The following is a 26,612-nucleotide window of genomic DNA, read 5'->3' on the forward strand; positions in this document are numbered from 1 at the left end:
GCTGAAATTGTTATTTTGGGGTGAAAAGTGGCGGAATGTGATGCCACACAACAGAACGAGGTCCAAACAGGCACTTTTTTATTGTCAGAACAGCGCAGAGACTCCGGAGTGTCACAGCACCTTTAAATGCTTCAAAAAACACACGAAAAATGAGCATTTTCCTGTAAAACATCACCCCTGCGGGTTTAACAATTAATTTTTTTTTAGGATTTGGGGTTCTTTTCTTGGTAGGGACACAAGGCGCATTTTTAGACAGGGGGGGAAAAAAGCGTTGTTATTCCTAAATTCCATTATTTAATGCCTCAAATATAGAGTTTTATCCTGGAAGAAGGAACCCAGTCTTGGAGTGAAGCTTTTCCGGACACCAAATTCCCCCAGACAGCTGCCCTGGCTCTGAGTTTTCCAAAAAAAAACACCCTAATTTACAAGAATATTTCCCCTCACTGCTCCCCACCGCCTCTAAAAAGCCACTTGGGTTTATTGGCGATAAAAATCCTGAATTCTCCTCAAATCAAGTGCTGCTGGGGAGGCAGCCGAGCCAGCCCGGCTTCCCCAAATTTTCCCAAATTAATTTTCCCAAATTTCTTCTCTCCTTCACCACCCCTCCTTCCAGCCTTCCAAATTCCCGCTGCTCTTCGCCTTTTTGAGCAAATAAACCAAATTCCTGCCAATCTTCAGCTGCTTCCCACAGGGTTCCCACACCCAAAGGGTCAGGATTTAGGAGGGAAACGGCTGAAAATTGAGGAGAACATCCTGAGCAGAAATAAAACCAGATCCACCCTGAAACCTGCACAGGGAGGGGAAAAAAACCTGAATTATCCAGAAGGAGCATCAGGAGCTGCGGGACATGTGCTGGAGGTGCTGGAATGGCTGTAAGTGGAACAAGGTCTGGTGATTATTCCCTGAATTATTCCCACTTATCCCAAACAAGGAGGGTTTGCCTCTTTTTAGATTAATTTGATCTTTTCCGTCGAGCTTTAATTTTTCAGCTTTGTTTTTACCTTTCCCTTCGTTTTTCTGTCTTTCTCTTCACCTTTCTAGTTTTACCTTTTTCCTTCAATTATTCTTTTTTTTGGCTTCAATTTTCCCTTGCGCTCCTCCACTGCCCAGATGAAAAACGAGGTGGGGGAAAAAGGGAACATTTAGGGAGTTTTAAAAAGAAAAACTAGAGGAATCAGAGCGTTTGATTCCAGCTAGGGAAGCTCTGCCTGGCGGTGTCGCAGAAATTAAAACGTGCCCCCAGAAATTCACAGGAAAACTCCAAATAACCGCAACCAAAAACACCCTGGAAAAGCAAAATATACCAAAGCCCCCACCAAAATATTGGATAATGCCACAAAAATGTTCCCTGGGCGATACAAAACCTAAATTGGAATTGGGATTAAAAAAAAGCCAAAGGGATTCCCTCGTGGGAACCCCTCCCCAGCCTGTGGGAGCTGGGAATTGTCCCCCAAAGCCTCAGAGCATTTTTAAAATATTTTTTTAACAAATGAGGCCCCACAAAAAAACCACAATTGTTGGTGCTGTGGCTGCAGCGGGTCTGAGGGTTAATTCTGTTACATTTTAGGCTTGAGTTAATTACATTTTAGAGTTAATTGACCGCTTTTCCACACCAAAAAAATCCCTTTTTCCCCCCTCCTGCCTGGTGGCCGGCGTTGGCTTTGCTAAAATCACCTGGAATTAAACCAAAATCCCCCCCCAGATCCATCCAAGCCCCTTCCCCATGTCCTGGGGTGGGATGTCCCAAATCCCCTGATGCGAGCAAATTATTTGGGAAACTGAGGAAGGGCTTTGCCCAAAATTGATGAATTTGGGGAACCAGGCGCGCGTTTTGGGGGGGAATCTGTGGAAGCTGCAGGTCCTCGAGAGATGCAAGAGCTGGACAGAGCCAAATTCTGCTCACACCCCCTCGTTCCCCTCCACCTTCACCCCTCAGGAGTGGCTACAAAAGCAAAAATTAGCTTATCATTAAAAAAATTAATTAATTAAGGCGCAAACCAGGGCTCTCAGGTGTCGACAAAGGGCAGCGAGGGATGGGAAGTGATGCCAGCTCTCCGGGGCAGGGAATGCACAACAATTCCACATTTAGGGGAGCCACAAGGAAAACGCCCCGCCAGGAGCTGCCGGAACATTCCCGACTCCTTCCCGCGCCCAAATCCGCTCGGATCCCCGAGGAAAGCTGTGCCCGGGACCAAAACGGGATCAAACACAATTCAACTCACTCTGGAGCCGCTCAGGAATTGGGATTTTTCGCCCCAGGAGCGGCTCGTTAGCGGCGCCGAGCTCGTCGTCGTTACCAGCGCAAGGATTTGAGGCCGAGAATCGTCCAAAAAAAAAAAAAATCTGCATTTTCACCCATCCACCCGCGCCGCCAGGGGCGGTCCGAGGCGCGTGGAGAATTCCACGCGGGACGGGCGCGCCCGGGACGCGGCGCTACGCGTCGGGCTGGCCTTTGTTGGTCTTCTTGAGCAGCTTCCTCAGGTTCTGGGACATGAAGTAAGGCTTTTCCGCCGAGCCGTCGTTGCGCTCCAGGTCTTCCACTGCAAAGAGAAATCCCCGGCGCCACGGCGGGGGCGGATGTGGGGTTGGTGGGATGGAGGTTCCCAAGGTTAAACAAAGCCCCCGGGCTCGTCGAGGAAGGAGAAAAATGGGATTTTTCTCTCTCTTGACACAGCAAATCTATGAATGGGCCCGCGAGGATTGAGAAGAAAAAGGAAATTTGGGCGTTTTGTTTCTCATTGGGGTTAAGTTGAACAGAGCCAAGGGCAGGAGGGAACCCTCAGCTCTTCCCAACAGCTCTGGAGCCAATGCAGATTCCCCTCATTCCAACGAGGATTGAGGTTGGAAAATCCCAGCCGAGGTTGGAAAATCCCAAAACCAAACAAAGCCACAAAGCTCTGGGCCTGCAACGCCCAGGGGGTGTTTTGAGAGGGATTTGGATCCTTCTGGGATGGAAACGAGAGCATCAACACCAGGGCTTCGTCCTGGGAGAGTCTGGCTGGGAGCTGTGGCTGAAGCCGAGCCACAAGAGGTTTTTTTTTTGAAAATTTGATCATTTTTGGGCCGTCTGGAGGAGAAATCCCGACCTGGGAAAGGGACAAGCCGGGCTAAAGCAGCGGGTGTGAAGTCAAAGCTCTGCAACCTCGCCCAGAATCCAAAATTTTGTGGTTTGCATAGAAACAGGGGGGGAGAAAAAGGGTGAGGAAACGGCAAGGAAAAGGCAAAGAAAGTCGGACTGCTCTTGGCTGAAGCAGAACCCAGAGGAAACACCCAGAAACCAGTTCGGGGTGGTGGAACCCACAAAGCCCTGCCCCTCCAGGTGGGACCCCTCGTGCCAGCCACGCCACGAAGATCTCGGCCTCAAAAAAAAAAACAACCCACGGCGACCATCTCCGGGCACCGCGCGCTCCTCGCCGAGCCCCCGGGGCGGGTTCTCCGGAGGTGGGACCACGGATTTTTGGGCAGGGAGGTAGATCGGACACCGTCGGGCACTGAGGGTCGGCACCCGCCACCCTCGAAGGACTTCCAGGGGACACCAGCAGGGTCGAGGGGGGCCGGGAGGGTCCCGCGGCCTCCGCCCTAGCCTTGGCTATCGGCACTTTTGGAAGGTTCTAGGTGGCCCTTCAGGAGGATCTCGCTGAGCTCGGGGGACATGTAGTAAGGCCTCTCCGGAGATCCATCGTTTCTCTCCAGATCTTCACCTTTTTTTCCAGCCCCAGGAGGAAGCGGCGGTGAAGGGGGAAGAGCGAAAAGCGGTGGAGGAAGCAGGGAGAGAGGCAGGGCGGAGGTGGAGGATGGAGAAGGCGTGACCGGAGGACACGGGAAAGGTGGGAAAGAAGGGAAACAGGGAGGAAAAAAAAAGGGGAAATCGAGGTTAGTTGTAGTTAATTCCACCGAGCCCAAAGCACCAAAACAGAGGGAGAGATGCAGGAGCCCGTGACGGGCTGGGGCAGGGGGGTCTCTGCTGGAGCAGGTGAGAAGGCAGGTGAGGAAATCAGGAAAGGAAAAAGCAGGAGAAAAACCACACGGAGGGACCCTGGGATTGGGAGCGAACCCCCCAAACCGGCCGTTCTGGGGGCGAGGCTGAGGGGAGAGGAGGTTTCTGCTGCCACTCACAGAAGCAAAGGAAGAGGGTGTCCACGCACATGCCGTACACGCTGAAGAAGCCGTGGGCGATGAGGTAGGAGCCCACGATCACCGTCTGGAAGAGAAACCGCACGCTGACGCCGCGGCCGGAGCAGGAGGAGGAGGAGGAGGAGGAAAGAGCTGAATCCCCACATTCCCCAGAGGAAGGAGGAGAAGCGAACAGGGCAGGACTGTTCGGAGCAGCCCGAGCTGGGGACAAAAAGGCCTTCAGGCCACCGCTGGATGGAGGCCAAAAGCGGGCCCCAACGGCGACCAACAAAAGGCTCGTTGCATGGGCAACTGGGAAAACACCTCCAACAAAGGAGAGCCTTGAGGCGCCGGGCGTCGCTGTCCTCTCCCTTCTGAAGTCACCCCAAAAAAAAGAGAAAAGGGCAGCCTCACCAGAATCGGGACCCAGTAATAATTCAGCGGCGGCGCCGTGTCCTGGACCAGCTTTATCCGGTGGGTGAAGAAGAAGAAGGCGAGGATTCCTGGGAGAGGAAGGGATGGATGAGGGTGGGCAAGATGGAAAACGGGGGGGTGGAAAGGAGCAGTTTCATGGGAGGGGTGGCTTGAACACGACCAGCAACGGCAGCTGGATGCCCCGAGGAGAAACTTCCAGGATCTGGCACTTACCCACGCTTCCCACGATGAGGAGCTTGCCGAGGAAGAAGAGGAAATCCGTGACTTTATCTAACACGGCCACCCTGGAGACAAGAGGGGGATGAGCCCCGAGTTCTGACAGCAGCAGCCAAGGTCTGGGGTGGTTCCCCCAGGATCTCACCTGATGATGTTCCTCATCAGCAGGAAGAACGCGTTCCGGGCCGAGGTGCAGAAGTTGGTGCCGTAGATGGCGATCTGCGGCGGAAAAATTGAAAAAATTGGGCGGAGGAGAAGAAAAACGGGGCTGCACCGAGTCCACCACCCACGGGTGGGTGCAAAATCCCACCCTGGAAGGGTTTTCTCATCCGCTGCCGGCTCAGGCATCGCCGAGACCCAGAGCTGGATACCCCCACCCGCAGAAGGTCCTCCCAAAAACCAACAGAACGTGGCTGTGGTCAAGGTTTTCCACCCAAAAGGCCGAAAAACACCGCAGAGCTCCGTGCTCCCGGAGACACAATTCCAGGGGGAAATCTCTGGGCAGCCCCAGACCTTCGAGGGCGTTGGTTTTGGGCGACTCTCACCATGATGTAGGCGTTCCTGTTGAGGAACTTGATGAATTTTTCCAGGCACCAGAAGCAGCACTTGAGGCAGCTCAGGAGGAATTTGGCAAACTTGTTCTCGGCAGCTGGAGGGCGCAGGGAGAGGGGTCGGCACCAAAGCCAGAGGGGTCGGATCTTCCAGGATCCGCTTTGAGATCCCTGGTGAGACTTTTTGCCACAACTCCCCCACCCAAGCCCTGCTCTCAACCCCCTCGGGCATCCCAAGGTGGGGCCCAGACCCACGGCCCCGCTCGCCGTTGACGTCTCCCGTCGCGCGGCGCGGAACTCCCCGGCACGCCGGGGCGGGTCGGCCGCGGTTCCTACCTCGGGAAAACGCTTCCCACCATCACGGAACGGTTTGGGTCGGAAGGAGACCGTGCAGCTCATCCCATTCCACCCCCTCCACCACCGACCGACCCCGCTCATCTCCCCCATCCCCATCCCACCGCCCCCCGGCACCTTTCAGCCGGTGGTCCAGGTACTCCAGGGTGACCCTGACGACCTGGACGACGGCCAGGACCAGCGAGCCGAAGGCCAGCGAGCCGGTGTGGTACCTAAGGATGGACAAACCACCCCGGTCACAAAAACACAAACCCCCAGAGCTCCCGGCCCCACCCCGGCGGGCACGGACGCACCGGAGCGCGCGGCCGAAGGCGGAGAAGAGCGGGAAGGCCGGCATGTCGTCGGGCTTCTTGAAGGCCCAGTAGTAGGAGGCGAAGGCGCCCGCCAGCGTCACCTGGCCCAGCGCGATGACGAAGTTGGCGAGCCAGAAGAACATGAAGACGTTGAAGAACTGGAGCACGACGAGGTACTTGTGGTAGGCGGTCTCGCCGCCGTAGAAGGCGAAGAGGCACTGGGCGTCGGGGCACAGCTTGGTGACGTTGCTGGCGTTGAAGGTCTGCAGAGGACACGGGACACAGGCGGTCAAGCCAGAACGGTGCCCCGTGGTCTCATCTCTGATGGGTTCCGAGTTCCCCCCGAGGTTCCTCACCTCGGGTTTGCAGGTCTGCCCGGAGAACGGGCACGCGGACTCGTTGAACACTTTGTAAACGGCCTCGTTGGAGGTGGACAGGAAGCTGCGGGCCGCCGTTAAGGAAACGCCGTTTTCCAAACCCGCCTTCGGAAACGGGACCCAACGTTTCGTCCCTAAACCCAAATCCAGGCTCCGCTTCGCTCTCCCCAAGCTCCCGCTGCTGCTCTTCCAGCCCAGGGGTGGTTTTGGGTTAAACCTCAAGAGATTCGAGGCGGATCCGCAAGCAGATCCTGCTCCGTGCCCGGGGAGACGCTGGGAACAGCGAGAGGAGGAGGAAGAGGAGGAGGAAGAGGAAGAGGAGGAGGAAGAGGAGGAGGAAGAGGAAGAGGAGGAGGAAGAGGAAGAGGAGGAGGAGGAAGAGGAGAGGATACACGGCGGTGCTGGCCCAGTAGGCGATGCAGAGGCACAGCAAGAAGAAGGTGCACAAGGGGAACAGCAGCGACGACATGACGTGACCGATGGCCCTGCCAGGAGATGGTTAAACCCCGGTTAAAAACCCGGTTAAAAACCCAGTTAAACCCGGTTAAAAACCCAGTTAAACCCAGTTAAACCCTGGTTAAACACCCAGTTAAACCCTGGTTAAACCCCGGTTAAACCCCGATTAAACCCCGGTTAAAAACCCAGTTAAACCCCGGTTAAATCCTGGTTAAAAACCCAGTTAAAAACCCAGTTAAACCCCGGTTAAAAACCCAGTTAAACCCAGTTAAACCCTGGTTAAACACCCAGTTAAACCCCAGTTAAAAACCCAATTAAACCCCAGTTAAAACCCCAGTTAAACCCCGCTTAAACCCCGCTTAAACCACGATTAAAAACCTGGTTAAACCCCAGTTAGAAACCCAATTAAACCCCAGTTAAAAACCCAGTTACTCCCCGGCTAGACCCCATTTAAACCCAGTTAAAAACCCAGTTAAACCCCACTTAAAAACCGAATTAAACCCTATCTAAACCCCATTTAAACCCAATTAAAAACCCAATTAAACCCCGGTTAAAAACCCAGTTAAACCCCATTTAAACACGGCTAAACCCCAGTTATAAACCAAATTAAACCCCGGTGAAAAACCCAATTAAACGCCGGTTAAAAACCCATTTAAACCCCATTTAAACCCAGTTAAACCCCATTTAAACCCAATTAAAAACCCAATTAAACCCTGGCACGATGGGCGCCGGTGGCCAGACCTGCTGGCCTCCTTGATGAGCGCGATGGCGATGAGGATCCTCTTGCGCAGGAACACGAGCAGCAGGACGATCACCAGCTCCAGCACGCTCAGGATGATCACTGGCAGGGGAAGAGAACCCCGGGCAGGGTGAGGAGCACTTTGCACCAACAATTTGGGTTGTTTTCACTTCAGAAACAAAGGATTTGGTCCTGGAGTGAAAACAACTTCCCCACGGAATCCCCCACGGCACCCAAATCTCCTCCCAGGAACATCCCACACTCCCCCGTGTGCAACTTGGATTTAATCAAATAAAGAGAATTTCCAGCCAGGTAAAAAAGTTGGAGAAGAATGTAAATAATTATTTATCTCTGGTTCTGAAGTGAAAACAACTTCCCCACGGAATCCCCCACGGCACCCAAATCTCCTCCCAGGAACATCCCACACTCCCCCGTGTGCAACTTGGATTTAATCAAATAAAGAGAATTTCCAGCCAGGTAAAAAAGTTGGAGAAGAATGTAAATAATTATTTATCTCTGGTTCTGAAGTGAAAACAACTTCCCCACGGAATCCCCCATGGCAACGAAATCTCCTCATGGGATCGTCCTGCACTCCCCCGTGTGCGACTCGGATTTAATCAAATAAAGAGAATTTCCAGGTAAAAAGCTTGGGAAAAAGCTGGAGAAGAACGTAAATAATTATTTATCTCTCTGTTGTTCACATTGTTCTGTGCATCGAGCACTTTGCACCAATAATTTGGGTTGTTTTCATTTCAGAACCAACGGATTTGGTCCTCGCGGAGCTCTGTATAAAACCTGGAGCCGTGCATTTTGAATAAATCGGAATTTCACTCTCACCCCAAAAATCCACTGCCACCCCCATTTCCCGTGCCCCATCCCGGCTCCCACCCCAATTCCGGGCGCTTACGGAACGCCAGCCACGTCTGCCGCAGGTGGAGGTAGACACGGAGGTCGGTCTGGAAGCCCAAATCCGTCAGGGACACATCCGAGCCCGCTTCCCCTTTCAGCTTGGCGTATTCCATGTAACAGTGGAAGATTCCTGGGGAAAAAAAGTGGAAAATTCTCTTTTTTTGTACAGGAAAAGCAGAGCCGGACGCCAGGCGTTCAACTTGGCGTATTCCATGTGAAAATGGAAGATTCCTGGGGGAAAAAATCAGAAAATTCTCTTTTTTTGGCATGGGAAAAGCAGAGCAGGACACTGGGAGTTCAACTTGGCGTATTCCATGTAACAGTGGAAGATTCCTATGGAAAAAAAGTGGAAAATTCTCTTTTTTTGTACAGGAAAAGCAGAGCCGGACACCGGGCGTTCAACTTGGCGTATTCCATGTAACAATGGAAGATTCCTATGGAAAAAATCAGAAAATTCTCTTTTTTTGTACAGGAAAAGCAGAGCCAGACGCCGGGCGTTCAACTTGGCATATTCCATGTGAAAATGGAAGATTCCTATGGAAAAAAAGTGGAAAATTCTCTTTTTTTGTACAGGAAAAGCAGAGCCGGACGCCGGGAGTTCAACTTGGCATATTCCATGTAATAATGGAAGATTCCTATGGAAAAAAAGTGAAAAATTCTCTTTTTTTGTACAGGAAAAGCAGAGCCGGACACCGGGCGTTCAACTTGGCGTATTCCATGTAACAGTGGAAGATTCCTATGGAAAAGAAGTGGAAAATTCTCTTTTTGGAAAGGTAGGAAAGGAGAACGTGGGGATAAAAAAAATCCATGGAATGGAAGGAAAGGAGAACGTGAGGATTAAAAAATTCCATGGAGAGGAAGGAAAGGAGAATGTGGGGATTAAAAAAATCCATGGAGAGGAAGGAAAGGAGAATGTGGGGATTCAAAAATTCATGGAAAGGAAGGAAAGGAGAACATGGGGATTAAAAAATTCCATGGAGATTTAGGAAAGGAGAACGTGGGGATTAAAAAATTCCATGGAGAGGAAGGAAAGGAGAACGTGGGGGTAAAAAAAATCCAGGGAGAGGAAGGAAAGGAGAACGTGGGGATAAAAAAAAATCCATAGAGAGGAAGGAGAATGTGGGGATTAAAATATTCCATGGAAAGGAAGGAAAGGAGAATGTGGGGATTAAAAAATTCCATGGAAAGGAAGGAAAGGAGAATGTGGGGATTAAAAAGTTCCATGGAGAGGAAGGAAAGGAGAATGAAGGGATAAAAAAAAATTCCATGGAAAGGAAGGAGAATGGGGGGATAAAAAAAATCCATGGAATGGAAGGAAAGGAGAATGTGGGGATTAAAAAATTCCATGGAAAGGAAGGAAAGGAGAATGTGAGGATTAAAAAATTCCATGGAGAGGAAGGAAAGGAGAATGTGAGGATTAAAAAATTCCATGGAGATTTAGGAAAGGAGAACGTGAGGATTAAAAAATTCCATGGAAAGGAAGGAAAGGAGAACGTGAGGATTAAAAAATTCCATGGAAAGGCAGGGAAGGAGAACGGGGGGATTAAAAAATTCCATGGAGAGGAAGGAAAGGAGACTGTGGGGATTAAAAAATTCCATGGAGATTTAGGAAAGGAGAATGTGAGGATTAAAAAATTCCATGGAGATTTAGGAAAGGAGAATGTGAGGATTAAAAAATTCCATGGAAAGGAAGGAAAGGAGAACGTGGGGATAAAAAAAATCCATGGAGAGGAAGGAAAGGAGAATGTGGGGATTCAAAAATTCCATGGAGAGGAAGGAAAGGAGAATGTGGGGATAAAAAAAATCCATGGAGAGGAAGGAAAGGAGAATGTGAGGATTAAAAAATTCCATGGAAAGGAAGGAAAGGAGAACGTGGGGATTCAAAAATTCATGGAAAGGAAGGAAAGGAGAACATGGGGATTAAAAAATTCCATGGAAAGGCAGGAAAGGAGAACGGGGGGATTAAAAAAATTCCATGGAAAGGAAGGAAAGGAGACTGTGGGGATTAAAAAAATTCCATGGAAAGGAAGGAAAGGAGAACGTGGGGATTAAAAAAATCCATGGAGAGGAAGGAAAGGAGAACATGGGGATTAAAAAATTCCATGGAGAGGAAGGAAAGGAGACTGTGGGGATTAAAAAATTCATGGAAAGGAAGGAAAGGAGACTGTGGGGATTAAAAAATTCATGGAAAGGAAGGAAAGGAGAACATGGGGATTAAAAAATTCCATGGAGAGGAAGGAAAGGAGACTGTGGGGATTAAAAAATTCCATGGAGAGGAAGGAAAGGAGAACATGGGGATTAAAAAATTCCATGGAGATTTAGGAAAGGAGAACGTGGGGATTAAAAAAATTCCATGGAAAGGCAGGAAAGGAGAACGGGGGGATTAAAAAATTCCATGGAGATTTAGGAAAGGAGAATGTGAGGATTAAAAAATTCCATGGAAAGGAAGGAAAGGAGAACGTGGGGATTAAAAAATTCCATGGAAAGGCAGGAAAGGAGAACGTGGGGATAAAAAAAATCCATGGAGAGGAAGGAAAGGAGAACATGGGGATTAAAAAATTCCATGGAAAGGAAGGAAAGGAGAACATGGGGATTAAAAAATTCCATGGAAAGGAAGGAAAGGAGAACGTGGGGATTAAAAAATTCCATGGAAAGGAAGGAAAGGAGAACGTGGGGATTAAAAAATTCCATGGAAAGGCAGGAAAGGAGAAAGTGGGGATTAAAAAATTCCATGGAGAGGTTCCAGGCTCACCGTATGCCAAGACCAGGATCACCATCACGATCATCACCCACACCATGAGCCCGGCCAGGAAACGCAGCAGGACGATGAAGATGAGGCTGGCCACCATGGCCATGACGAGACCTCTGCGGGAGGAAGGCAGGAACGTCTTCCTCGCCCCCAAAAATCCCCCAAAAATCCCGAAAAAATACCCCAACAAATCCCAAAAAAATCCCCCAAAAATCCCCCGAAAATCCGCCGAAAATCCTACAAAAATCCCCCGAAAATCCCCTGAAAATCCTACAAAAATCCCACAAAAATCCCCCCAAAAATCCCCCAAAAATCCTACAAAAATCCCCCGAAAATTCCCCAAAAATCCTACAAAAATCCCCTAAAAATCCCCCCAAAAATCCCCCAAAAATCCCCTGAAAATCCTACAAAAATCCCACAAAAATCCCCCCAAAAATCCCCCGAAAATCCTACAAAAATCCCCCGAAAATCCCCCAAAAATCCTACAAAAATCCCCCAAAAATCCCCCCAAAAATCCCCCAAAAATCCTACAAAAATCCCACAAAAATCCCCCGAAAATCCACTGAAAATCCTACAAAAATCCCCCGAAAATCCCCCAAAAATCCTACAAAAATCCCCCAAAAATCCCCCCAAAAATCCCCCAAAAATCCTACAAAAATCCCACAAAAATCCCCCGAAAATCCACTGAAAATCCTACAAAAATCCCCCGAAAATCCCCCAAAAATCCCCCGAAAATCCAAAAAAAATCCCCTGAAAATCCCCTGAAAATCCCCCCAAAAATCCCCCGAAAATCCCCCGAAAATCCAAAAAAAATCCCCAGAAAATCCCCCGAAAATCCGCCGAAAATCCTACAAAAATCCCCCAAAAATCCCCTGAAAATCCCCCGAAAATCCCCAAAAATCCCCCAAAAATCCCCCAAAATTCGGGGAAGCCACGGCGGGGACGGCGCCGCCCGCGATCCGCTCGGTGGGAACGGAGGGGGCGGCGAGAATTGGGAATTTTGGGGGATTTTGGGGACTTTTTGGATGTTTTGGTGGATTTGGGGATTTTTTTGGGGATTTTTGGGGGATTTGGAGATGTTTTGGGAGGAGGTTTTGGGGGATTTTGAGACATTTGGGGGGATTTTTGGGATGTTTTGGGGGATTTTTGGGACGTTTTGGGGGATTTTTGGGGGAGGTTTTGGGGGATTTTGGGAGGTTTGGGGACATTTTGGGGAATTTTGGGATGTTTGGGGGATTTTTTCGGGGGTTTGGAGGAAGGTTTGGGGGGATTTTGGGGGATTTTGGGGGGATTTGGGTTCGTTTTGGGATGCTTCGGGGGGTTTTGGGGGATTTTGGGATGTTTTGGGGGATTTTGAGAGAATTTGGGGGATTTTGGTACATTTTGGGGGAGGTTTTGGGGGATTTTGAGAGATTTTGGGGAATTTTGGTACATTTTGGGGGAGGTTTTGGGACATTTTGGGGGGAGGTTTTGGGGGATTTTGGGGGATTTTGGTACATTTTGGGGGAGGTTTTGGGACATTTTGGGGGGAGGTTTTGGGGGATTTTGGGGGAAATTTGGGGGGATTTTTGGTACATTTTGGGGGGAGGTTTTGGGGAATTTTCGGACGAGGTTTTGGGGGATTTTGGGATATTTTGGGGGGAGGTTTTGGGGGATTTTCAGACGAGGTTTTGGGGGCTTTTTGGATGAGGTTTTGGGGCATTTTGGGACATTTTGGGTGGAGGTTTTGGAGAATTTTCGGACGAGGTTTTGGGGAATTTTCAGACGAGGTTTTGGGGGATTTTGGGACATTTTGCGGGGAGGTTTTGGGGAATTTTCGGACGAGGTTTTGGGGAATTTTGGGACATTTTGCGCGGAGGTTTTGGGGAATTTTCGGACGAGGTTTTGGAGAATTTTCGGACAAGGTTTTGGGGGATTTTGGGACATTTTCGGATTCTTTTTCCCCCCCCTGAGTTTTGCTCACATGATGATCCAGTACCAGGACACCGTGTAGTCCTCGAAGATCTTCATGGCCAACTGCCGCGCCTCCAGCACCACGTTGGCGTTCCTGCAGGGAAACGCGCAGCGCCACCGAGCCCCGAAAAGGCAAGAAAACGCCCCAAAAAATCAACAATTACAGCAAATTACAGCCCAGGGACTCACTAATCCTTCCATCAGGTCAAAAAGGTGGAGGAACGCTAACGAAGCGGCTCCTAACGAGGCCACCAGCATAGAGGACTCACTGGTCCTTCCATCAGGTCAAAAAGGTGGAGGAACGCTAACGAAGTGGCTCCTAACGAGGGCCACCAGCCCAGGGACTCATTAGTCCTTCCAGCAGCTCCAAAAGGTGAGGAACGCTAACGAAGCGGCTCCTAACGAGGGCCACCAGCCCAGGGACTCATTAGTCCCTCCAGCAGCTCCAAAAGGTGGAGGAACGCTAACGAAGCGGCTCCTAACGAGGGCCACCAGCCCAGGGACTCATTAGTCCCTCCAGCAGCTCCAAAAGGTGGAGGAACGCTAACGAAGCGGCTCCTAACGAGGGCCACCAGCCCAGGGACTCACTTGGCCAATTCCAGCAGCTCCAAAAGGTGGAGGAACGCTAACGAAGCGGCTCCTAACGAGGGCCACCAGCCCAGGGACTCACTTGGCCAATTCCAGCAGCTCCAAAAGGTGGAGGAACGCTAACGAAGCGGCTCCTAACGAGGGCCACCAGCCCAGGGACTCACTTGGCCAATTCCAGCAGCTCCAAAAGGTGGAGGAACGCTAACGAAGCGGCTCCTAACGAGGGCCACCAGCCCAGGGACTCACTTGGCCAATTCCAGCAGCTACAAAAGGTGGAGGAACGCTAACGAAGCGGCTCCTAACGAGGGCCACCAGCCCAGGGAATCATTAGTGCTGCCAGCAGCTCCAAAAGGTGAAGGAACGCTAACGAAGCGGCTCCTAACGAGGGCCACCAGCCCAGGGACTCACTAATCCTTCCAGCAGCTCCAAAAGGTGGAGGAACGCTAACGAAGCAGCTCCTAACGAGGGCCACCAGCCCAGGGACTCATTAGTCCTTCCAGCAGCTCCAAAAGGTGGAGGAACGCTAACGAAGCGGCTCCTAACGAGGGCCACCAGCCCAGGGACTCACCTGGCTCCCTCCAGCAGCTCCAAAAGGTGAAGAACGCTAACGAAGCGGCTCCTAACGAGGGCCACCAGCCCAGGGACTCACCTGGCCAATTCCATCAGGTCAAAAAGGTGGAGGAACGCTAACGAAGCGGCTCCTAACGAGGGCCACCAGCCCAGGGACTCACTTGGCCAATTCCAGCAGCTCCAAAAGGTGAAGAACGCTAACGAAGCGGCTCCTAACGAGGGCCACCAGCATAGAGGACTCACTGGTCCTTCCAGCAGGTCAAAAAGGTGAAGGAACGCTAACGAAGCGGCTCCTAACGAGGGCCACCAGCCCAGGGACTCATTAGTCCTTCCAGCAGCTCCAAAAGGTGGAGGAACGCTAACGAAGCGGCTCCTAACGAGGGCCACCAGCCCAGGAACTCTCACCTGGCTCCCTCCAGCAGCTCCAAAAGGTGAAGAACGCTAACGAAGCGGCTCCTAACGAGGGCCACCACCCAGGAACTCTCACCTGGCTCCCTCCAGCAGCTCCAAAAGGTGAAGAACGCTAACGAAGCGGCTCCTAACGAGGGCCACCACCCAGGAACTCTCACCTGGCTCCCTCCAGCAGCTCCAAAAGGTGAAGAACGCTAACGAAGCGGCTCCTAACGAGGGCCACCAGCCCAGGACTCACCTGGCTCCCTCCAGCAGCTCCAAAAGGTGAAGAACGCTAACGAAGCGGCTCCTAACGAGGCCCACCACCCAGGAACTCTCACCTGGCTCCCTCCAGCAGCTCCAAAAGGTGGAGGAACGCTAACGAAGCGGCTCCTAACGAGGGCCACCAGCCCAGGGACTCACTTGGCCAATTCCAGCAGCTCCAAAAGGTGAAGAACGCTAACGAAGCAGCTCCTAACGAGGACCACCACCCAGGACCTCTCACCTGGCTCCCTCCAGCAGCTCCAAAAGGTGAAGAACGCTAACGAAGCGGCTCCTAACGAGGGCCACCACCCAGGAACTCTCACCTGGCTCCCTCCAGCAGCTCGGTGACGTTCCTGCGGCGCCCGCGCCCGTCGTCGTAGGTGGTCTCGTTGCCCACCATGATCACGCCCTGCTTGGCCTGGATGGCTGGGAAGCATCTCCGTGCCACTGGTGGGACACGAGTGGGCACGGCTCAGCTGGGAAAATCCCAAATTCCCAAACTCCCCCCGGCAGGACCCCCCAAAAACCCCCAAATCCCGACGGATCGTTAACGAGCTCGTTAATCCCGGACGTACGCGGGGTGCTGGGAATGAGCATGGCCGGACACTCCTTGTCCCTCAGCACTTCCAGGGGAGCCTGGGTGGGGACAATGAGGACAACGTCAGCGCTCCGGGCGGGAATTTTCGGGATTCCGGGAATGCCGACGGGCGCGACCGACCTTCTTGGAGTTCTTGGAGTCGGGGGTGCAGAAGTTTTGGAAATATCCCAGCGAGGCGGCGCTCCCCGAGGCCGTCAGGTAGGTCAGGAACCGGTCGGGACATCTGCTGACGCAGATCTGCGCGGGAAGGGGGCACGGCCGTGGGGATTCCGTGGGGAATTCCGTGGGGATTCCGTGGGGATTCCGTGGGGAATTCCATGGGAAATTTGGGGAACACCACAGTCCTGGGGGGCTGCAGACTCGAATTCCATGGGGAATTCCGTGGGGGATTCCATGGGGGATTCCGTGGGGATTCCGTGGGGATTCCATGGGGGATTCCGTGGGGAATTCCGTGGGGATTCCGTGGGGATTCCGTGGGGGATTCCGTGCGGATTCCGTGGGGATTCCGTGGGGGATTCCGTGGGGATTCCACGGGGATTCCGTGGGGGATTCCATGGGGGATTCCGTGGGGAATTTGGGGAACGCCATGGCAGACCCGAATTCCGTGGGGAATTCCGTGGGGGATTCCGTGGGGATTCCGTGGGGATTCCGTGGGGAATTCCGTGGGGATTCCGTGGGGGATTCCGTGGGGATTCCGTGGGGAATTTGGGGAATGCCATGGCAGACCCGAATTCCGTGGGGAATTCTGTGGGGGATTTGGGGAATGCCACAGTCCTGGGGAGTTGCAGGCCTGAATTCTGTGGGGAATTCCGTGGGGAATTTGGGGAACGCCGCGGCAGACCCGAATTCCGTGGGGAATTCCGTGGGGAATTTTGGGAACACCACAGTCCTGGGGGGCTGCAGACCCGAATTCCGTGGGGAATTCGCCGTGGTTTGGGTGGGCTGCAGGCCCGAATTCCATGGGAAATTTCGTGGGGAATTTGGAGAATTTGGGGAACACCACAATCCGGGAGGGCTGCGGACCCGAATTCCGTGGGGAATTCTGTGGAATTTTGGGGAATTTGGGGAATTTTGGGAACGCCGCTGGGCCGTACCTGCGTGGTGGGGCACTGGAACTCCAGCAGCACCATCGGGCTGGCGCACTTGACGATGTCGAAGTAAAAAAGGAACGGTTTGTTCCTGCGAAACGAACCGAAACCGCCCGGTTTTTGGGGGAAAACCGCGAGGAATAATTTTATTTTTTTCATTTTTTGGGGAGGGGTCCGGCTCTCACTCGTTGGGGGTCCCCTGCTGCCCGCAGAACTGCCCGCGGCTGTCCGTGGGGTGGATCACCTTGCGGGGGTCTCCGTGGGTCCAGGCTGGGGGGCGCAGGAGGGTGAGGCCGGGGTCAAGACCACCCCCCACCCACCCCAACCCCCCCACCCACCCACCCCCACCCCAACCTCTGCAGCCCCCAGACCCCTCCGGAGACCCCCAGGACCTACCCACGACGCCGACCACCACGTAGGCCACGATGGCCACCAGCAGCAGGACGCAGCAGACGACGTCGGTGCAGCCCCTGCGGCGGGGACAGCAAGGGGGGACCCTCGGTTGGGGACCCAGGATTTGGGGACCTTCGGTTGGGGACCCTCAGTTGGGGACCCTTGGTTGGGGACCCTCGGTTTGGGACCCTTGGTTGGGGACCCTCGGTTTGGGGACCCTCGGTTTGGGGAACCTGGATTTGGGGATCCTCAGTTTGGGGACCCTCGGTTTGGGGAATTTGATTTGGGGACCCTCGGTTTGGGACCCTCGGTTTGGGGACCCTCAGTTGGGGACCCTCGGTTTGGGACCCTTGGTTTGGGGAACCTGGATTTGGGGACCCTCGGTTTGGGGACCCTCGGTTTGGGGAATCTGATTTGGGGATCCTGGATTTGGGGAACCTGGATTTGGGACCCTCGGTTTGGGGAACCTGGATTTGGGGATCCTCAGTTTGGGGACCCTCGGTTTGGGGAATTTGATTTGGGGACCCTCGGTTTGGGGACCCTCGGTTTGGGGAATCTGATTTGGGGATCCTGGATTTGGGGAACCTGGATTTAGGGACCCTTGGTTGGGGACCCTCGGTTGGGGACCCTCAGTTTGGGACCCTCGATTTGGGGACCCTAATCTGGAGATCCTGGATTTGGGGACCCTCGGTTGGGGACCCTCGGTTTGGGGAATTTGATTTGGGGAATCTGATTTGGGGATCCTGGATTTGGGGATCCTGGATTTGGGGACCCTCGGTTTGGGGAATCTGATTTGGGGATCCTGGATTTGGGGACCCTCGGTTGGGGACCCTCGGTTTGGGGAATTTGATTTGGGGAATCTGATTTGGGGATCCTGGATTTGGGGAACCTGGATTTGGGGACCCTCGGTTTGGGGAATCTGATTTGGGGATCCTGGATTTGGGGACCCTCGGTTTGGGGAACCTGGATTTGGGGACCCTGGATTTGGGGACCCTCGGTTTGGGGACCCTCGGTTTGGGGAATCTGATTTGGGGATCCTGGATTTGGGGAACCTGGATTTGGGGACCCTGGATTTGGGACCCTCGGTTGGGGACCCTCGGTTGGGGACCCTCGGTTTGGGGAATTTGATTTGGGGACCCTCGGTTTGGGGACCCTTGGTTTGGGACCCTCGTTTTGGGACCCTCGGTTTGGGACCCAGGATTTGGGGACCCTCGGTTTGGGGAACCTGGATTTGGGACCCTCGGTTTGGGGAATTTGATTTGGGGATCCTGGATTTGGGGACCCTTGGTTTGGGGACCCTCGGTTTGGGACCCAGGATTTGGGGACCCTAATTTGGGGATCCTGGATTTGGGGACCCTGGATTTGGGACCCTCGGTTTGGGGAATTTGATTTGGGGACCCTCGGTTTGGGACCCTCGGTTTGGGGAATTTGATTTGGGGACCCTTGGTTTGGGGAACCTGGATTTGGGACCCTCGGTTTGGGGACCCTCGGTTTGGGGAATTTGATTTGGGGAACCCAGGATGTGGAGACCCTCAATTTGGGGAGGACCCCGGATGTGGAGACCCTCAATTTGGGGAACCAGGACCTGGGGACCCTGGATTTGGGGACCTGGATTTGGGGGATCCCCAAATTTGGCGACCCGGATTTGGGGGATTCCCTGATTTGGGGTGACCCCGGATTTGGGGACCCGGATTTGGGGGATTCCCGGATTTGGGGTGACCCCGGATTTGGGGTGACCCTGGATTTGGGGGATTCCCTGATTTGGGGTGACCCCGGATTTGGGGTGACCCTGGATTTGGGGGATTCCCTGATTTGGGGTGACCCCGGATTTGGGGTGACCCTGGATTTGGGGGATTCCCTGATTTGGGGTGACCCCGGATTTGGGGACCCGGATTTGGGGTGACCCCGGATTTGGGGTGACCCCGGATTTGGGTGCCCCCGGACTGGGGGGACCCTGATTTGGGGTGACCCCGGATTTGGGGACCCGGATTTGGGGTGACCCCGGATTTGGGGTGCCCCCGGATTGGGGGGATTCCCTGATTTGGGGTGCCCCCGGATTTGGGGTGACCCCGGATTTGGGGGATTCCCTGATTTGGGGTGACCCCGGATTTGGGGTGCCCCCGGATTTGGGGTGACCCCGGATTTGGGGGATTCCCTGATTTGGGGTGCCCCCGGATTTGGGGTGCCCCCGGATTTGGGGTGCCCCCGGATTGGGGGGACGGGGGCTCTGCCCACCTGTCGTAGATGGGCCCTTTGAAGGTGGGGTCGTATTTCTGCGGCGTTCCTGCGGGGAGGAAGAGGAGCGGCTGTGGGGAAGTCAGCGGCGGGAGGAAGGCTCTGCTCATCCTCCTCATCCTCATCTTCCTCATCTTCCTCGTCCTCCTCTTCATCCTCATCCTCATCCTCATCCTCATCCTCATCCTCATCCTCATCCACATCCTCATCCTCATCTTCCTCATCCTCCTCTTCATCCTCATCCTCATCTTCCTCATCCTCATCTTCCTCATCCTCCTCTTCATCCTCATCCTCCTCATCCTCATCCTCATCCTCCTCCTCCTCTTCATCCTCGTCCTCATCTTCCTCATCCTCCTCCTCATCCTCATCCTCGTCCTCCTCCTCGTCCTCCTCATCCACATCCTCATCCTCCTCTTCATCCTCCCCGTCATCCTCATCCTCCTCCTCCTCGTCCTCCTCTTCATCCTCCTCCTCCTCGTCCTCATCCTCCTCCTCCTCCTCTTCATCCTCATCCTCATCTTCCTCATCCTCCTCCTCATCCTCCTCCTCTTCATCCTCCTCCTCCCGCAGAAACACCCCAAACCCCACAGAAAAACGCCAAATCCAATGGAAAAACCCCAAATCCCAGGTAAGCACCCCAAATCCCAGGGAAAAACCCCGAATCCCAGGAAAACACCCCAAATCCCAGGGAAACACCCCAAATCCAATGGAAACACCCCAAATCCCACTGAAAAAAACCCAAATCCCATAGAAACAACCCAAATCCCAGGGAAAAACCCCGAATCCAAGCCCAAATCCCACAGAAAAAACCCCAAACCCAACCCCAAATCCAATGGAAAAAACCCAAATCCCATGGAAACACCCCAAATCCAAGGGAAACACCCCAAATCCAATCACAAATGCCACAGAAAAACCCCAAATCCCAGGGAAACACCCCAAATCCCAGGGAACACCCCAAATCCCAGGGAAACACCCCAAATCCCAGGGAACACCCCAAATCCCAGGGAACACCCCAAATCCCAGGGAAACACCCCAAATCCCATGGAAACACCCCATATCCCACCAGAAACACCCCAAATCCAATCACAAATGCCACAGAAAAACACCAAATCCCAGGGAAACACCCCAAATCCCAGGGAAACACCCCAAATCCCAGGGAACACCCCAAATCCCAGGGAAACACCCCAAATCCCATGGAAACACCCCATATCCCAGGGAAAAACCCCAAATCCAACCCCCAATCCAATCTAAAAGCCCCAAATCCCATGGAAACACCCCAAATCCCAGGGAAACACCCCAAATCCCACGGAAAAACCCCAAATCCCATGGAAAAAACCCAAATCCCACGGAAACACCCCAAATCCCGCGGAAAAACCCCAAATCCCACAGAAATACCCCAAATCCCATGGAAGCACCCCAAATCCAACCCCAAATCCAATGTAAATGCCCCAAATCCCACGGAAACACCCCAAATCCAAGGGAAAAACCCCAAATCCCGGGGAAACACCCCAAATCCCAGGGGAAAACCCAAATCCCATGGAAACACCCCAAATCCCAGGGAAACACCCCAAATCCAACCCCAAATCCAATGTAAATGCCCCAAATCCCACGGAAACACCCCAAATCCAAGGGAAACACCCCAAATCCCAGGGGAAAACCCCAAATCCCAGGGAAAAACCCCAAATCCCAGTGAACACCCCAAATCCCAGGGAAACACCCCAAATCCCGGGGAAACACCCCAAATCCCAGGGAAACACCCCAAATCCCAGGGAAACACCCCAAATGCCGGGGATATTTTTGGGGGGGATCGTTTGTTTTGGGATATTTTGGGGTCTCATTTTCTTTGGGATATTTTTGGGGGTTCGTTTCCTTTGGGGTATTTTTGGGGGGGTTCATTTTCTTCGGGATATTTTTGAGGGTTCGTTACCTTCGGGATATTTTTGGGGTTTGTTTTCTTTGGGATATTTTTGGGGTCTCGTTTCCTTCGGGATATTTTTGGGGTCTCCTTTGTTTTGGGATATTTTTGGGGGTTCATTTTCTTTGGGATATTTTTGGGGTTCGTTTTCTTTGGGATATTTTTGGGGTTCGTTTACTTTGGGATATTTTTGGGGGCTCGTTTGCTTTGGGATATTTTTGGGGGTTCATTTCCTTCGGGATATTTTTGGGGTCTCGTTTCCTTTGGGATATTTTTGGGGTCTCATTTAATTTGGGATATTTTTGGGGCCCCGTTTCCTTTGGGATATTTTTGGGGGTCTCGTTTCCTTTGGGATATTTTTGGGGCTCGTTTAATTTGGGATATTTTTGGGGCCCCGTTTCCTTTGGGATATTTTTGGGGTCTCATTTACTTTGGGATATTTTTGGGGCCCCGTTTCCTTTGGGATATTTTTGGGGGTTCATTTTCTTCGGGATATTTTTGAGGGTTCGTTACCTTCGGGATATTTTTGGGGTTTGTTTCCTTTGGGATATTTTTGGGGCCCCATTTCCTTTGGGATATTTTTGAGGGTTCGTTTCCTTTGGGATATTTTTGGGGTCTCATTTAATTTGGGATATTTTTGGGGCCCCGTTTCCTTTGGGATATTTTTGGGGGTTCGTTTTCTTCGGGATATTTTTGGGGTTTGTTTCCTTTGGGATATTTTTGGGGGTTCGTTTCCTTCGGGATATTTTTCGGGTCTCATTTACTTTGGGATATTTTTGGGGCCCCGTTTCCTTTGGGATATTTTTGGGGGGGCTCCGTTTTCCGGGGGGCCGCTCTCCCCTCTCCGAACCCCCCGAACCCCCGGAACCGATCCCGGGCCAGCCCCGGGGCCGCCGCTCCCGGTGACGCCGCGGAACCGCCGGAGCCGGTTTTTATCCCGGCCGCGGCTGCCGGGCCGGTCCTGCGGTTACCGGGGAGCTTCACCCCAAAATCCCCCAAAAAACACCCCAAAAAACCAACATCGGGCCCCCCAAAAAACCGCGGGGGGGGCGCGGCCGATTTTACTTTCGCTTTTTATCTCCCGGTTTTCCGCCCGGTTTCGGTTCGTTTTTCCGCCTTTCCGTTTCTCTCCTCCCGCCGCCCGCCCGTAGGAACGCCCCAAAACCGCCGGTAACCCCCCAAAAAACCCCCGGACCCACCGGGAGCCCCGAACGGAGCCCCCCGACCCCCCCAAAAATTCCCCCGAGCTCCGGTCGCCGTTCCGACCCCCCCAAAATCCGCCGCCCCCGCCGCCGTTACCGTGTTTGCCGTAGTAGTTGTCCCCGTGTCCCCCCATCCCGGACCCGTTCCCGTTCCCGTTCCCGTTCGCACCGGGCTGGGCAGGGCTCAGGCGACCCCGCCCCAAAATCCGCCCTCCGGGGCACGAACGGGAGCCAAGCCCCGCCCCGGGAGCGGCGGAGCCCCGGTGCACCGGGGAGAGCGCGGAGGAACGGGCACCGGCACCGGGGGGCAGCGGGGAGAGCTCCGGTACCGGGGTTACCGGGAATTCACACAGCGGGGCAAAGCGAGGAGCTCCGGTACCGGGGTTACCGGGAATTCAGGCACCGGGGCAAACGAGGAGCTCCGGTACCGGGGTTACCGGGAATTCAGGCACCGGGGCAAACGAGGAGCTCCGGTACCGGGGTTACCGGGAATTCAGGCACCGGGGCAAACGAGGAGCTCCGGTCCCGGGGTTACCGGGAATTCACACACTGGGGCAAACGAGGAGCTCCGGTACCGGGAAGCTCCGGTCCCGGGGATACCGGGGGATTCAGACACGGGAGCAAACAGAGGAGCTCCGGTACCGGGAATCTCCGGGGTTACCGGGGAATTCTGGCACCGGGACAAAGCGAGGAGCTCCGGTCCCGGTACCGGGAAGCACCGGGGTTACCGGGGGATTCAGGCACCGGGACAAAGCGAGGAGCTCCGGTACCGGTACCGGGAAGCACCGGGGTTACCGGGGGATTCAGACACGGGAGCAAACAGAGGAGCTCCGATCCCGGGCTCACCGGGGATTTCAGACACCGGGACAAACCGAGGAGCTCCGGTACCGGGGTTACCGGGAATTCACACACCGGGGCAAAGCGAGGAGCTCCGGTACCGGGGTTACCGGGAATTCACACACCGGGGCAAAACGAGGAACTCCGGTACCGGGGTTACCGGGAATTCACACACCGGGGCAAAGCGAGGAGCTCCGGTACCGGAGTTACCGGGAATTCAGGCACCGGGGCAAAACGAGGAGCTCCGGTCCCGGGGTTACCGGGAGATTCAGGCACCGGGGCAAAGCGAGGAGCTCCGGTACCGGTACCGGGAAGCACCGTGGTTACCAGGGGATTCAGACACGGGAGCAAACAGAGGAGCTCCGGTACCGGGAATCTCCGGGGTTACCGGGGAATTCTGGCACCGGGGCAAAGCGAGGAGCTCCGGTCCCGGGCTCACCGGGGGATTCAGACACGGGAGCAAACACAGGAGCTCCGGTACCGGGAATCTCCAGGGTTACCGGGGAATTCTGGCACCGGGGCAAAGCGAGGAGCTCCGGTCCCGGTACCGGGAAGCTCCGGGGTTACCGGGGGATTCAGACACGGGAGCAAACAGAGGAGCTCCGGTCCCGGGCTCACCGGGGATTTCAGACACCGGGACAAACCGAGGAGCTCCGGTACCGGGGTTACCGGGGAATTCAGGCACCGGGGCAAAGCGAGGAACTCCGGTCCCGGTACCGGGAAGCTCCGGTCCCGGGGTTACCGGGGAATTCTGGCACCGGGACAAACCGAGGAGCTCCGGTCCCGGGGTTACCGGGGGATTCAGACACCGGGACGAACCGAGGAGCTCCGGTCCCGGTACCGGGAAGCTCCGGGGCGCGGTCCGGCCCCGCCAGACCCGGTCCGGAGGCCGGTACCGGGCGGGGAGTGTCCGGTCGGTGCCGGGAAAAGGGCGGCGGGCGGGGCCGGCTCCCCGCCGCCGTGACGCCGGTTCCAGCCCCGCCCCGGTTCTCGTGGGGTAAATAAATCACCGGGAGCGGCCGCCGGTGATGTCAGCACCGGGAACAAAGAGCGGCCCGGGGGAAACGGGGGGTCCCGCCGCTCGGGGGGCTCCGGTGCCCCCGGGGAGGGGCCCGGGGCTGCCTCCCGGGTCTCCTCCCTCCCTCCGGTACCGGAGCGGGCACCGGGGACACCGCCGGGGGTCCCGAAATGGGGGTCCTGAAATGGGGGACCCGAAATGGGGGACACGAAATGGGGGTCACGAAATGGGGGTCACCAAAATGGGGGTCCTGAAATGGGGGACACGAAATGGGGGTCACAAAATGGGGGTCCCGAAATGGGGGTCACGAAATGGGGGTCCCGAAATGGGGGTCCCGAAATGGGGGTCACAAAATGGGGGTCCCGAAATGGGGGTCACGAAATGGGGGTCACGAAATGGGGGTCCTGAAATGGGGGTCCTGAAATGGGGGACACGAAATGGGGGTCACCAAAATGGGGGTCACAAAATGGGGGTCACAAAATGGGGGACACGAAATGGGGGTCACAAAATGGGGGTCCTGAAATGGGGGTCCCGAAATGGGGGTCACGAAATGGGGGTCACGAAATGGGGGTCCTGAAATGGGGGTCACGAAATGGGGGTCACGAAATGGGGGTCCTGAAATGGGGGACACGAAATGGGGGTCACGAAATGGGGGTCCCGAAATGGGGGTCACGAAATGGGGGACACGAAATGGGGGTCCTGAAATGGGGGACACGAAATGGGGGTCACCAAAATGGGGGTCACGAAATGGGGGTCATGAAATGGGGGTCCTGAAATGGGGGTCACGAAATGGGGGTCACGAAATGGGGGACACGAAATGGGGGTCCCGAAATGGGGGTCATGAAATGGGGGTCACAAAATGGGGTCTCCAAATGGGGGTCCTGAAATGGGGGTCATGAAATGGGGGTCACCAAAATGGGGGTCATGAAATGGGGGTCCTGAAATGGGGGTCACGAAATGGGGGACACGAAATGGGGGTCACAAAATGGGGGACACGAAATGGGGGTCTCGAAATGGGGGTCACGAAATGGGGGTCCTGAAATGGGGGTCACCAAAATGGGGGTCACAAAATGGGGGTCACCAAAATGGGGGTCACGAAATGGGGGTCACGAAATGGGGGTCACGAAATGGGGGTCACGAAATGGGGGACACGAAATGGGGGTCCTGAAATGGGGGTCCTGAAATGGGGGTCACGAATTGGGGGTCACGAAATGGGGGACACGAAATGGGGGTCACAAAATGGGGGTCACGAATTGGGGGTCACGAAATGGGGGACACGAAATGGGGGTCCTGAAATGGGGGACACGAAATGGGGGTCCCGAAATGGGGGACACGAAATGGGGGTCACAAAATGGGGGTCCCGAAATGGGGGTCCTGAAATGGGGGTCACGAAATGGGGGTCCTGAAATGGGGGACACGAAATGGGGGTCACGAAATGGGGGTCACCAAAACGGGTTCTCCAAACGCGGGGGTCTCCAAAACGAGGGGTCCCCAAAACGGGGGTCCCCAAAGGCGGGGGTCCCCAAAATGGGGTCACCAAAATGGGGGTCCCCAAAACGGGGGTCCCCAAGGTGGGGGTCTCAAAGGGGGGGGGGTCCCCAAAACGGGGGTCCCCAAAACGGGGATTCCCCAAAATGGGGGTCCCGAAGCCGGGGGTCCCGAAGCCGGGGGTTCGGGGGGACCCCCGGGCGGGGCGCGGGGCGGATGCTCGGTACCGTAATCGCCGTCCGGGTCCCTCCTGCCCGCGGGCCGGTCCATGGCGGCTCTGGGCGGCTCCTCCGGTAGCACCGGAGCCCCCCCGGTATCCCCGGTGTCCCCGGTATCCCCGGGCTGTGCCTGCGGGCGGGGCGGCTCCGGGCCCGGCCCTCAGCACCGATCCGCCCCCGGGGCCGGGCCCGGGCCCGTCCCGCCCCTCCCGGGGCTCCGGTGGGACCGGAGGATGCGGGGGGGGGGGGGGGGTGCGGGAATTTGAAGGTGCCCGAGGGAAATTGGGGGGTCTGGGGGCTTTTGGGGGGGTCACGCAGAGTGGGGGATGTCGGCATGGAGACCCCCACCCCGGAGGGGAGGATGTGGGGGTGCAGCGACCCCCGTCCCGTGGGGGTCACCCGTGGGTGCAGCGACCCCCCCTCCCGTGGGGGTCACCCGTGGGGGGGGGGTCTGGGGGTGCAGGGACCACCCAGGGTGGGGGGTCTGATGGAGACCCCCTCATGGGTGGGGGGCACAGGGGGTCTGGGGGGCTGCAGCGACCCCCAGGGTGGGGAATCCAGCCATCAGAAGCTGCGGGGACACACCCCCCCCCAAAAAAAGGAAATTTTAGGGGCGCAGAGACCCCCTCCCCACCGTGGGGCACGCGGGGGTCCCAAACCCAC

The 26,612-nt window shown here is 54.9% G+C and overlaps 1 protein-coding gene across 5 annotated transcripts; it reads right to left on the reverse strand.

The window, feature by feature from the left end:
• Window positions 1-61: 61 nt before the first annotated feature.
• SLC44A2 (solute carrier family 44 member 2 (CTL2 blood group)) lies at window positions 62-26,103 on the reverse strand. Of its 5 annotated transcripts, none has more exons than XM_085563359.1 (22): window positions 25,959-26,103; window positions 19,272-19,320; window positions 17,040-17,113; window positions 16,829-16,913; window positions 16,650-16,734; window positions 15,676-15,792; window positions 15,533-15,593; window positions 15,281-15,404; window positions 13,156-13,239; window positions 11,196-11,308; window positions 8,442-8,573; window positions 7,537-7,636; window positions 6,732-6,824; window positions 6,319-6,403; window positions 5,963-6,225; window positions 5,787-5,881; window positions 5,310-5,413; window positions 4,910-4,983; window positions 4,762-4,832; window positions 4,528-4,616; window positions 4,117-4,201; window positions 62-3,701 (listed from the first exon to the last, which is right to left on the reverse strand). In XM_085563359.1, exons 1-22 carry the CDS (start codon window positions 25,999-26,001, stop codon window positions 3,580-3,582), a joined length of 2,148 nt encoding a protein of 715 aa, XP_085419485.1. In that variant the 5' UTR covers window positions 26,002-26,103; the 3' UTR covers window positions 62-3,579. The 5 variants fall into 5 exon arrangements, with proteins under 5 accessions (XP_085419485.1, XP_085419487.1, XP_085419488.1 ...); XM_085563361.1 differs by having other exon boundaries at window positions 62-2,540; window positions 25,959-26,077; XM_085563362.1 differs by lacking the exon at window positions 25,959-26,103 and adding an exon at window positions 22,486-22,578 and having other exon boundaries at window positions 62-2,540.
• Window positions 26,104-26,612: the final 509 nt, after the last annotated feature.

Source organism: Lonchura striata, chromosome 30 (assembly GCF_050655825.1).
Source record: "Lonchura striata isolate lonStrDom1 chromosome 30, ASM5065582v1, whole genome shotgun sequence".
Lineage (NCBI taxonomy): Eukaryota > Metazoa > Chordata > Aves > Passeriformes > Estrildidae > Lonchura > Lonchura striata.

Coding starts and splice junctions, on each gene's coding strand:
- SLC44A2 (XM_085563359.1), bottom strand. CDS start 26,001: ATGGACCGGCCCGCGGGCAGGAGGGACCCGGACGGCGATTACG. Junction 16,735..16,828: donor CAGCAGGGGACCCCCAACGA/GTGAGAGCCGGA, acceptor TTCGTTTCGCAG/GAACAAACCGTTCCTTTTTT. Junction 4,984..5,309: donor ACAGGAACGCCTACATCATG/GTGAGAGTCGCC, acceptor TTTCCGCCGCAG/ATCGCCATCTACGGCACCAA.